This window comes from Saccoglossus kowalevskii, chromosome 8, assembly GCF_978046115.1.
Source record: "Saccoglossus kowalevskii chromosome 8, keSacKowa6.1, whole genome shotgun sequence".
Lineage (NCBI taxonomy): Eukaryota > Metazoa > Hemichordata > Enteropneusta > Harrimaniidae > Saccoglossus > Saccoglossus kowalevskii.
This window is the reverse complement of record NC_140648.1, coordinates 18,809,816-18,822,858: the sequence shown is the minus strand read 5'-3', so window position 1 is coordinate 18,822,858 and position 13,043 is coordinate 18,809,816. Positions and strand designations below refer to the sequence as shown.

The 13,043-nt window shown below is 34.5% G+C and overlaps 1 protein-coding gene across 1 annotated transcript in view; it reads right to left on the bottom strand.

Annotated features, from left to right (window-relative positions):
• Positions 1 to 4,611: 4,611 nt before the first annotated feature.
• The window catches only part of LOC100370844 (uncharacterized), a 43,631-nt gene continuing 35,199 nt past the window's right edge, over positions 4,612 to 13,043 (bottom strand). The window contains exons 14-18 of the mRNA XM_078007972.2: positions 11,617 to 11,693; positions 10,249 to 10,468; positions 9,707 to 9,727; positions 8,962 to 9,048; positions 4,612 to 5,409 (exon numbers count right to left, since the gene is read on the bottom strand). Coding sequence (XP_077864098.2) covers positions 5,023 to 5,409; positions 8,962 to 9,048; positions 9,707 to 9,727; positions 10,249 to 10,468; positions 11,617 to 11,693 — 792 coding nt within the window. The 3' untranslated portion in view covers positions 4,612 to 5,022. The remainder of the gene's footprint in view (positions 5,410 to 8,961; positions 9,049 to 9,706; positions 9,728 to 10,248; positions 10,469 to 11,616; positions 11,694 to 13,043) is intronic.

Sequence of the window (13,043 nt, the reverse complement as noted above, 5' to 3'; positions counted from 1 at the left end):
AGGCTGTGCAATCTTTATGCAAATTAAAACAAGATGGCAAAGAGGCTGCATGTGAAAACTGCCACAAATCCCAAATGCTGACGAAAAAATTCCCATTAAAGAATGGAGCAAAAAAGTTGCCTGTTTATAGACACTGATTGGTTAATAAGGTACAAATAATAATGCCTTTATAGATATAAATTGTTCAATTTTCTGTATGGAGATGTTGGGAATGTTCAATCTCATTATAAAATACTTAATTTAATTTAAACTCATCAGACTATATAGTCAAACTGAACCACTAATTTATCTTTAAGCAAGGAATATTGTTAGTACCGAAAACTGTCATAAGCATTTAATAAATTATTAACCTTATTAACCTAACCAGGTTCAAATGATTCAGTTAAAAACATTATCTGAACAAGAAACTTAGCATTAACAGAGAAGATGGCTTCAGAGAACTGGCATAAGGTCGTGTAAACATGCAATACATATATATTGATGGGATTATTGATTGGTTGATATGGAGGTTGGAACTGATAAACAGACCTGCACTTTAGTCATGTTTTCTCTGTACATAAAGCTAACTTGGAAACCAAATGAAAGATAACTAAGGACCCTGAACAAGATGGTGACATTGATTGATGTGTTTCTACTTGGTTTTCAGTCAAACTCCATTGTCAGCATGGCACGTGGTGAGTGAGTTCAGCGAAACATCTGTCAGAGAGTCTAAAAAAAGTATAGCTGACCAAAGTACAATAAGTGTGTCATCGCTGTTTTAGAATCAGATTTGATAAAGCGCTCACACTCACAGATACTGCTTTGGCTTGACTGCTACGTAGTTTTTATAGATGGCAATATTGATAATTAAGTGATAGTTTAATTTGTGCGTTGAAGATAATGTAAAAATCATTCCAGTATATAAGTTGTTCAATTAAAACAATAGATCATTCACAGGGGGAAAAAATAATTATTTGTTCAAAACATGATTTTTTTTTGTTTTTTGCTACAAAATATGGGATTTATATACCAGAGTGATGTATCATGGTCGCTGAAAGGTAATGAAAAGTTCGCGAAAAACTTTGTAGCACATTTTCACTGGATATCTTTAAAACAGTCAAAGTGACTTTGGCACAATGTTGGCCTCATGAACTGCTCTTAAACGACCATGTCAATTGACTGATATATGGATGTGCTCTAATACGAAATATTTTCTGCATTCACCTATTGTATTTTTTTTTTGACACTATCTTTACATTTACAAAGAATTATTTGTTATTTGTAAGTGAGAACCGTGATACAAATGTCATGTACATTAGACAAGTATACACAATATACCATGCCAGGCACTACACGACTTAAGCATCGATAAATATACGTATAAAATAAAACATCATCAACAACATTAGTACTGTGAGCATTTAATGCATTTCAAAACCATGCAGACACTGAATTTTCACTCTGGGACGCGATTAACTTTTGGAAGTTGGTTTGTCAGTGTTCTCATTACTACCTCCAGGACCTTCATCAGCTGGCACATCTCCGCCCTCAGACTTTCGATCATATTTAGTTTCTGGAGGCGGTGAATCATCTTTCGGTGGTGGCGAATCCTATTTGGGTGCTGGCGAATCTGCTTTAGGTGGTGGTGAATCCTTTTTGGGTGGCGGAGAATCCTCTTTGGGTGGCGGTGTATCCTCTTTGGGTGGCGGTGTATCCTTTTTGGGTGGCGGTGTATCCTCTTTGGGTGGCGGTGAATCATTTTTGGGTGGTGGCGAATCATCTTTGGGTGGCGGTGAATCCTCTTTGGGTGGTGGCGTTTCATCTCTGGGTTTTGGAGATGAATTCTTACTCCTTCCAGCATCCATGTCGTCAACCCTTTTCTTTAGACCTTCATGTAGAATTCTCAAATCGGCTATGTTCTTTCGAGTCTGAAGATGTAAATAAAAAAAGAATATTAAAGTTCTGTACATAACGGTTTTGGTACGCGCAAAAAAAATACAGTTGCACCTGTTACCATGGCGATAATTAAGACATAATGTATAGAAAGTTTTAACTAATTATATTTACATTCAGTAAACCTAGAACACAAGAAAGACCTGTATACAAAGTACAAGCTACAACAGACCATTTGCGAGTTTTTGGTGTGTACCACATTCATTCCATTCTGATTATATCACCAAATTGTAGTCGTTCAAAGCTGATTCGTCATGTGCACGATCGGAGCATCATTGCATGCAAATGAGCCAAATAAATGCAATTTTTTTCTGGAATTTGCAGTGTTTCAAATCAAACATTTACCAGATAACATTGGAAAACGATTTTAGTAATTACATCTACAAACGAGAAAGTTGATTTTATGATATAGTCGGATAAAAATACCATGTGATACAACACCCGCGAGTTGTCCAATTACAATATATACATTTTTGTACTGAAAATTAACATTATTAGGCAAAAGTACACTTTACACACATACAAGACGTAACAACTTTACAAATTCATCACAAAAACCATGCAGATACAAGACATTAGGAACCACTTTAATACATATACATGCATTATTCCTACTAGTAATTAATTTACCAGTAATTCATTATTACTATATGTGGACTAGTACGTCACATTTACTAGTATCAACTAGTACGTCACATTTACTAGTGTGTGACATTCATCAATAATCTGTAATTACTGTGTTTACTAGTAAGTGTTAGTAGTTTGTTATTGCTATGTGTCAACTAGTACATGACATATTTTTTATATAAAAAAAAATTATTGTATTTTTTTTACAGAAGTATGATAGTTATTGATACTATTAAATATTTTTGTTATATAGCAGTGAGTCAAAGTTTACATTACAAGCACTTTTATTATAGTTTAACAAGTCCACATTCAATTCTTTTAAGAACTATTCAACCAGTTTTTGAATGTATAATCTATTATAATTATGTCTACTATTAAATCCAGTCTCTCTCAGACCAAAGCACCTTTATATTAGTCACAGAGGAACCCAACAAATTTTGGGATAATTAGAATTAGAGATGAAAGTACGTTGCCAGTGAGCTTATAATCATTGCTTGGTTGCTTAATAGTTGTTATACCATATTGGTGCAAAGTTTTTATGCGTTTTTTTGTTTTGTTTACTTTGTGTTAATTTTGGACAAAATAGACACAATTTTGTTGCCTCCGTTTGGGTGAGTTTACAAAATTTACATAGTTGGGAAAGACTTTCTATTGTCCTCCACTTTAAAACCCTAACCCAAACCCTAAACCTCCAGCCCGACCCCCCCCCCCCCCCGGCGCCCCAATTCAATTGTATACGCGTAATTGTATATAGATAACTACAGGTGTCTTTAAGAGAGGCATATACAATTAACTTGAGGGGTGATGGAAGATTGGGGTAGGTAGGGTTAGAGTAAAAATTTAAGGATGCAGGTTACAATGAAAGTCTTTCCTATAGTTGCAATGATTCCCAACTACGGAGAGTTAATGACATTAATTACTAAGATATATAGCGGTCATGGTAAGTAAACTTACAGAACGTCAAATTAGTCACTATTAACTCATTTATATGGACACACTTACAAAAAAGGACGCATGCATTAACATTAACACATGGTACAGGGTCTACTATACATTGATTTGACATGAACTCTTACTGTTTCCATGGCCACAGATTCCATTTCCATAGCAACTGCAGTTTGATATTAGTTGTGACTCCATCTTTGCAAAGCAGCAATTACAGCATGAGATAATGGGATGTTCCACTAAGGAGATCTTGTAGGGAGGGAGGGGTAGTATAGGGAGGGGTACAATACCACAAAAAGGCTATATCTATTTTAAGCTTTTACCTGAGTGAATGAAAGTCTCAAAAACACATGTCATTTTTACAATAAATTACATTATTAATAAAATATTCCTCTCCTCTAGTAAGATCGAAATATACCGTTGACCTGCATAGAATTTACATTGAGTGAAAAAGCACGACTCAATATGGTATTGTTTTTAATGCTATTGCTTTTTACAGTGAATTTCATGAAGGCTTGACTGTTTCTTCATACATAAAATATAAATGTTTTAAAAACTTCAAATGACAGTTGGAAACAACTTGAACAATCACAATGCCTTGGCAAATGCGTACCATCTGCACATATAGTAAAAAATTGGCCAAAGATTGAAGAAAGCCCACAAATGACTCATTGGTAATGCGCATTATTAAATGACAGCCAAAGAAATTTGAAAATCTTTGAATTTGAATCAAGTATGAGGGTTTTCCAGGGTAAATGTTTTATAAATATTTGATATATTTCCATAAAAAAACATTCATGCCTTCCTGAAAATCACTGTACAATACTCAGAACTTGAGATAAAAAAAAACACATTTTTTGGTATATTGAATCTTGATATTAGTGACTTGGTTATATTATTCATAGAGATTGTAAAAAGCAGTGGTCGCATGCTTTCGATTGAATTTAAATTTTGTGTAATTGTATCTGACCTACATTCAAATAAGTTGCTACCGTATGTATAGTATGGGACCCACATTGAATGTACATGGCCAGTCACAATGTCCACTGCACTCAAATCAAATCACTGAGAAAACCAAACCTTTTCTATTGAAGCATCAAGACAAAATTGAAAGGTGCATTCCATTTTTTTTAAAATTCAGTATATCACAGAATTAGTTGTTTCAGAATCTCAAAAACTTTGCAAATTACATTCAATGTGAAGTAGGAGTACCATCAAATAATGCAAGTTAGGCATATATATTGCAGAGTTAGGCAACCCAGTCCAGCTGGGCAGAGTTAGGCAGATCACCATGGTAGTCAGCTGTTTGGCACAAATACACGACTAGTAATAGAGTGTGGTATACTGGAGAAGCCAGAATTATTCACAGAAACTGTGGTTGTTTACACATCTTCAGTTCAATGTAGTCATGTAATCTTTATACTGAAAAAGTATTCACTGTGCATACACTTGCAAAATGCAACAAGGGTGAACAGTCTATTCGATATCAATACTTTGCAAAAATTATTCTAAATCAGATTATTTTTTGCTGTCTGCTTTCTTTGAAGACTGTGTATCATCTTTCTTTTGATCATCATTGTCATCATTACTATCCCCATCATCATCATTACTGTCATCGTCGTCGTCATCATCATCATCATCATCATCATCATCATCATTTTCATCTGCATCATCATCATCATCATCATCGTTGTCCTTTTCAACATCCCCTTTCGCATCATCATTTTCATCGTCATCGTTTTTATCCTTTTCAACCTTCCCTTTCTCATCTTCATTTTTCTTTTCCTCCTCATCTTGACTTGCTGTAGTCTCACTTTCATCATTCTCGACTATATCTTCAAATTCTTTCATCTGATCACGAAGCTGCTTCAAGGATGTTTCAATTCCTGCAATGTCAGCATTACGCTGTACACACAAAGGGGAAATGTTTATTTGCATATTACATGCAGAACATATGTTGATGAAAGAGGATGGAAGTATCCATGGCAACTGCCAAATCAGGACAGCCTGATAAATGGAATGCACTTCACTTCTGTAAGTAATAGCCGGATTATGAATGAATACTCATGATGGTTTAGATTTCAGACAGTGAGCAATCTGTGGTCAGTGGCAAGGTAGTTGATGATTTTCCAAAGTAGAAATGGGTCACTCCAACACATATTGTGGACAAGATGCAACAGGATCACTCCAAGATACCTTTGTGGTCAAGATGCAGTGTGGTCATTCCAAGATGTATTTGTGGTCAAGATGCAGTGTGGTCACTCCAAGACGTATTTGTGGTCAAGATGCAGTGTGGTCACTCCAAGATACAACATGGTCACTCCAAGATGCAGTGTGGTCACTCCAAAATACAACATAGTCACTCCAAGATACAACATGGTCACTCCAAGATGCAGTGTGGTCACTCCAAGATATAACATGGTCACTCCAAGATGCAGTGTAGTCATTCCATGACATAATCGTGGTCAAGATGCAAATGTCACTCCAAGATGCAGTGTGGTAATTCAAAGACATATTCATGGTCAAGATGAAACATAGTCACTCAAAGTTGCAGTGTGGTCATTTCAAGAAGCATTGTTCAAGATGGTGTGTGGTCACTCAAAGACCCTTGAATGGTCAAGAAGCTGTGTGGTCATTCCATGGTGCAGTGCGATGGTCACTCAAAGATAAATTAAAAAACTATGATGTGCAATAGTAATATGTCTTCACATACATGCACCAAGTACAGAAAAATACTCCATATTTTGAAAATACACATGCTGAGACTCAATAACTTGATAATTATTGAATAGATATTTACATTCTGCTGCAGATCTAACGATCCAGTTATAAATATCAGATTATTTATAATATCACATATTTACATTTTTGTCAGAAATTTCTATGGAATGTATAAAATTTTGCATTTAAAAAAAAAAATTATTGCTTGTCATTTTTATCGGCATTTTTATCATCATTTTGCTTTTTATTGCCGGATTTGCCACCGGGTACCCCATCCACTTTCTCCTGTAGTTCCTCAAACAATGTCTGCAAATCTTCGATTTCTTCTTTGCGCTGTTCATTGGAGGAAAGAAATAACATGCTATATTGAGGCAACATGTTTGTTACATAACAAAAGGTGATGCCATCAATTGTCAAATTAAAACGCATATTTTAGAGTTGTGTTGCCTCCATTATTTTATTGAAAGCAATTGACATGAAGAGTCATTATATTGACAGTTTATAATGAATAACTATGAATGAGAGAGATTTCCGTAGTTTTAATTGTGATTTAGATTTCAGAATCTTAGGGAGTTGTCAGGGCAACTGTGGTGATTGTAGAAATTTACTATTTGATGACTGAAGGGTGATACAAATTTGCATATGTTCCCCAAAAAAGATCGATGCTGCATACTAAATTATTTGCATCTTGTACAGACTTTGGGATTAAATTCTAAAACTCGGAGATGATGCATGAGCAAAATTTGAGGTTTTATAGCTGTGCCTTGTGAATAACCAGGCAGAAATGATCTTGAAGTTATGTGGCGAAACTAACTCACAAATTAATTCACATGCAAAGCCCTTTCAACGTATCTCATGAGACAATACAACTCTAATTCAACAGTTCATTGATTCCTAGACACACAGCTTGAGTATACTGCCACACATTTTGAATTTGCCAAGAATTTATAAATATTTTTTTTTCAATATTCCAGTCTATGATAAAAATATTTTGCATCTACACTGACATTAAATTTAATTCTGTGAAAAGTGGCAAAAGTTGTGAAGGAAAAAGTTAATACATCTTAGTTTTGAGAGCACGCACACAACAAATACATTTTAACTTGTAGAAAACTCCTACCACTAGATGTAAAAAATAAAAGCTGAAAAGAAAGGGTTATCACAATATCTACAGGTGATTCAACTATTTCTATCCATGAATTAACATTAAAACAAAACAATTTAAAATAAATGTAAATCACATCTTCAAGTATGGAAACACACATGCATTTGCTCTCATCATGCCACACTTTCAATACTAAGCAAATCAAAAAAAAAAGACACTGTTACACACCATGCTATGCACAAATTAAGTATTCTACCTCAAAAAATAGAATAAGATAGACCAAGGAAATTGGACAGAACACAGTTAAGTTATAGCAACAGAGGAGCGGAAAATGACGAATATCACAGAAATGGGATATGCGATATGGTACCAAGAGGGAAATATGATTTGAAACAAGCATGTTACAGTGCACAGTCCCCCCATTGTGTACTTAAATGTTAAAGACTATAAGCATATAGAATTCTGGTTATTATAAAGTGACTACCGGTAATAATAGTAGTTTTAGTGTGTGACATAGAATATAACAGCAGAGTTAAAAACTTGCATCTCATAGTATTTTTCACAGGTTATACATGTGACAATAAATGATATCTCATTCATAGCAAAAAAACACATATGAACAGCATAGCACAAATTATAAGTGTGAAGGTTTGTATTCCTAATTATTGTGACTCATAACATGACCAATTCACAGAGTTTATTTGTGTTCAATCTCAAACTATACACATTTAAGGATAATTTAACTCCTAGTCTTGTGCATAGTAAACATTTTTCACATTTTCATAACTTTCAGAATTGCACATATGCAAAAGGTATATTTGAGGTTACAATACTTGAGTGAGCTGATAGGGGGGATTGAGTCAGCCATCTTGAATAGCTTTACAAATGTGCATCAACCTCCTAATGGTTACTCCTTTCAGCAAATTTGAAGAAAATCAAACATGTGCCAAAGGTCTGGTTCTGAACATGTCAAAATACCTGAGTTTAGTTTTGACTGTAAAACAGTCAGATGATAATATTATTGTATGTGTGTATATGTGCCATACACCATCTAAATCCTTCCAAAGTAAATCAGTCAACACATGCACAAGATCTGCTTCTGGACATGTCAAAATACCTGATTTCAGTGTAATTTCACAACAAAAATGGCCACCAATTGGCCATCTGTGACCAACTCATGAAATGACTGCACGTACATATGTATAAGATAAGGCATTCAGTATGTGTGAGGTTTGGAGAGAATTGGTTTTGGAATGTCCAGAGAGACTTTGGACGCACATATGCATAAACAGACACTAAACCATAAGATACCCTATTCATACTTAGTCTGAACAGGGACACAAAAAAAAAACGATGTTGGTAGCATGAGGCTGAAAGATTTGAGCAGATGAGAAAATTGTAGTTATAGAGGCTTAGAAAAAGAAATCGTAAAGATAGGGTGAGGGAAAGAGAAATCGTGAAGATAGGGGTGGGGGAAATAAAAATCACAAAGATAGGTGGTATATAGGAGGACATTATCAAGTAAGTTTCCACAATCATCACAAATATCCTGCATTGATACGTAGACTTGTATTTCATGCACATGTCAGATATACAACAACATGCCAAGCAAAAAAAGCGCAAAACGCTACCTGTTTCGTTTCATTCTGTATTTTCACATTAAGATGCGATCTTACAGTCTGTACACTTTCATTTGTCTTATCACTCTCCTCTTTCAACTGAAAAGTGAACAGTATAAAATTATTAGTAGCCGAACATAAAACAAATTATATGAGCCATCTGAAAACATTCATGATAGAATAAAGATGTAGCCCACAGGGGTCATTCAATTCAAACAAACAAAAAGTATAAATGATGCAGTGCCGTTGAAATCGTTTTAGTAATATTATTTGAACGGTGAGAGCAAACTTGAAATGGGTGGTCAAAAAGATGTTTATAAACAAGCAGATTCTCTGTTGAGATAGCTCCGATGTTAGCAATGCACATTTCAATTAAAGAACTGAAGATATCATTAGAAAATGAACAATATGTAAAGTATCAAACCAAAAATGACAAAAATATTCATCAAAATTAGAAACTGAAGATATCATCACAAATCTATATGTATAATATCAAAGCAATCAGACTTGCGGTTTTCACCACGAAATCGAAAATATCACTTTTTACCAAAAATGACTTACAAAATTTCAGGATCATTCTTGTAAACTGTTTCAACACTTGTTATATAGTTATGCTTTTCGTTGTGAAGCAAACACGCTAATCATTAATGAACTACTTTTTAATTGTTCACAGCTAAATGTGTACCAATCTACTTTTTCTCGCTTAATGGTATTAAAGGGTGAGATCAAATTTTGTAAATTCCAGTTGTGTACTTACATCATCTACCCTTTGGTTGATCTGTGAGGAAAAAACAAATAATGCATGGTTAATGGTACAGCATTTTAACCTTTTCACTACCAGAATTTCTCGCCCAAATTTTTCTGCACTTTTTTTCTTGTATTCTTCAATATTTCTGGAAACTAACCCTAACTTTGGAGCCAACAGACAAAATTTGGGTCAATTTTCATTTTTTTCTCAAAAGATTTGACTATTTTTGTCCCAATCTTCTGAAGGAAAGTGCAGACTATGAACAGGATTATTTTTGCATTTGTGATGAAAAGAGGAAACTGGTGGTGTAGGGGTTAACCAGGGTTTAAATGGTTCAATAGAGATAAACATACTTCAAACTAAACTACCATATTCCTGTAACCTAAGTAACATTAAAATAACTGTTTATACATACATACAGTGAGTACCGAATACTGTTTTTTCTTGACTTTGAACTTGCATGATATGAACATCAAACAATTCATGCAACACTATTTTGCAAAGGTGTTGATGACCTATGGAGCTGTAGCACTTAAAAACACCAAGCTCACCTTCTTAATATCTTCCTCCATTAGTTCCATTCTTTCCGCCGTCTCTTCATCTAGTTTTCCTTTCTTTCCTTGGGAAAGCTTTTCCTTCTGCGAGACAGGTATAGGCGCTGCTGCGGCTCCACCACCATTGGCGATTTGTGTTTCTAGTTTGGCAATTTCGGCTCTCAGTTGCTTGTGTTTTGTGTCTAAATCATGTCTCACCATCTGTACATCACGCGTTCTTGTAATTAAATGAAAAAATTAAGATGAAATGATTAGACTTTAAACATAAAGTCTCTGTTGTCTTTTTGGGAAGAACAATGTTCGTCAACCACTCTAGAAATCTATGCATTAAAGTGGGGGAGTCGTCACATGCGCATGCGTCAGATGGCCATAGCGTGTCATTGTTTACAAACAAGCGTCTACCCGTGAGCTGTTTTTAGCGTGTGTTGTTATTGGCGCTTGGGACTCAATTGCCACGTGTGCGCAAGTGACGACCCTCCCGCTTTAAGAGAGATGTTTCATACCATAGTCACATATCATGGCTAACACATTTTTGACACAAGAGAATTTGTTGAATCTTTGCAAATTTATTCTTTATGATTGGTTGTTGAGGTGTCTAAATTAGTTTGTACAAACAGAATGGCTGTCTATTAAAGTGGGGTACAGGTTGTATAATGCTACTATGGAAATCCTCACATTTTTATTCGCACTCAGCAAAAATGCTTTTCAAAGTTGTTTTTTATGTCCATCCATAAAACTGACAGTGTACATACATTACATGTTTATGGTGAACAATTCAACCTTTGACCTTTAAACAACAAAGTCAACTTCTGTTATCTTTCGCAAAAATAAATCTGCATAATTTTTTCTAATTTTTAAAAAACAAAAAATTTGATCAAGACCTGTAGCAAATTGAAAATCATGTTCATTTTGTCCATTATGACCATTTTGTCCAAAATCAACAAAGAAGTTATTAAAAAAATACTGTAGATTACTTTATTTTTGCTTGGAATTTATTTTTGCTGAAGGGATGATTCCCTGAAAATAAAATCCAGCGAATATACTTTTTTTCCTATATTTCACATTAAACTCATCAAAAATCAGTGAAAATAAATTCCACACAAAAACACCAAAAAAGCCTTTTCAGCGAAAATTAATTCCAGCGAAAATAAAGTATTCCACAGTACATCAAAATGAAACATCAAAATTTCAATGGGAAAAATTACAGTGATCAAGTTAATATCCAATATTGTTATGGACATGCAGCCAAATGCCATTGTCAATATAACAAACATGTAATCTACCATACATTGTACTTGGATTACCACATTTTTTGACACATGTAAATCATTGCACACTTTATTATTCTGAAACCTTTACGCATACCTTTCTTTGTTTTCTTGTTCCACCAGCCCCTTCATATCTTCTTGTACTTTCTCGTTTGTTCTGTTCATATCAGAAATCTGTAAACACCAAAAACAATGTTATTTAATGATGACAAATGTTTCAAAATCCAGAAATGTTTTTCTTAACTGATCTCTGCTTTGATTTTAAATTCATAGTTGTGTTTACTTCCGCATCCTGGGTACTGAATCATAACTTATCAATTTTTAAAACAAAAATAGCAGCCATAATGGATCAGATCAGAAAGGAAATCGTTCTAGTTTCAACAAAATTGGTCAATGCATATCCATAGGAATGTAGCAAACAAATACATGTACAGCGAAGCTATATTCCCGTTTTAAAAACAGGACTATTTTTTTTAAATTAACTGTATAAAAATTTAGTGAGAACAGAGTTTTTTTTTTGTAATTTTGGTGCCAGGCAACAGTTCTGGGCATTAACTGTTATCTCTCCTCAGATTTTTTTTTATCTGCAAATTACAAGTGTGAGTACTGACATTATATTACATTTTGTCGCAGAAACAACATTCTATGTTTGGGACTACATGACAGGGCTGTATCCACGGCCGTTCAAACGACTGCTCTTATTCAATGTCCATATGCTATATAAAGTACATTTACTAGCAGCCAGTTGGCTGAGATAGCTCCACTCAATGCACATTTCAACAAGTAATTAAAATTGACACAGTCCCTGTTAAATTTTTGAAAGTTCTCTTTGTGCTTGTCATATTAAAGCGGGGGGGGGGGGGGGGGTCCCGAGCGTGTCCTTGAAACTTGAGTTCCAAGTGGCGTATACAACAGATTGTTTATTTACATCAAAACACGTGTTCCGTGCAGTGGTAATATGGCCAAAATAAAAACAGTCGTTATTTGGCCATCTTTGATCTGATTATGAAACACACTGATATGTATGATGTATGTGCCAAATACAAATGAAAATGGTACATAAATTGTGGAAATATAGTAGTAAGGCCAAAGACCAATCGGCCATCCTTGACCAGATTTTGAAACAAATTGTCATGGACATGCATCCTAACATGTATAAAGTACATGTATGTGCCAAATTTGAATGAAAACTTGCGGTTTTTAACAAGAAGTCGAAAATATCATTTTTTACCAAAGATGACAAAAATATTCATGAAAATTAGAGAATTAAAGATATCATCACGAAATGAACAAACCTGAGAGAGGACCACATGTAGTACCTAGATATGTAATATCAAAGCAATTGGACTTGCGGTTTTTATAAGAAGTCGGAAATATCTCTTTTTACCAAAAATGACAAAAATATTTATCAAAATTAGAGAATTAAAGATATCATCACAAAATGAACAAATCTGAGAGAGATCCACCCAAGGTACCTACATACCAAGTATCAAAGCATTTGGGCTAGCGGTTTTCAAGAAGAAG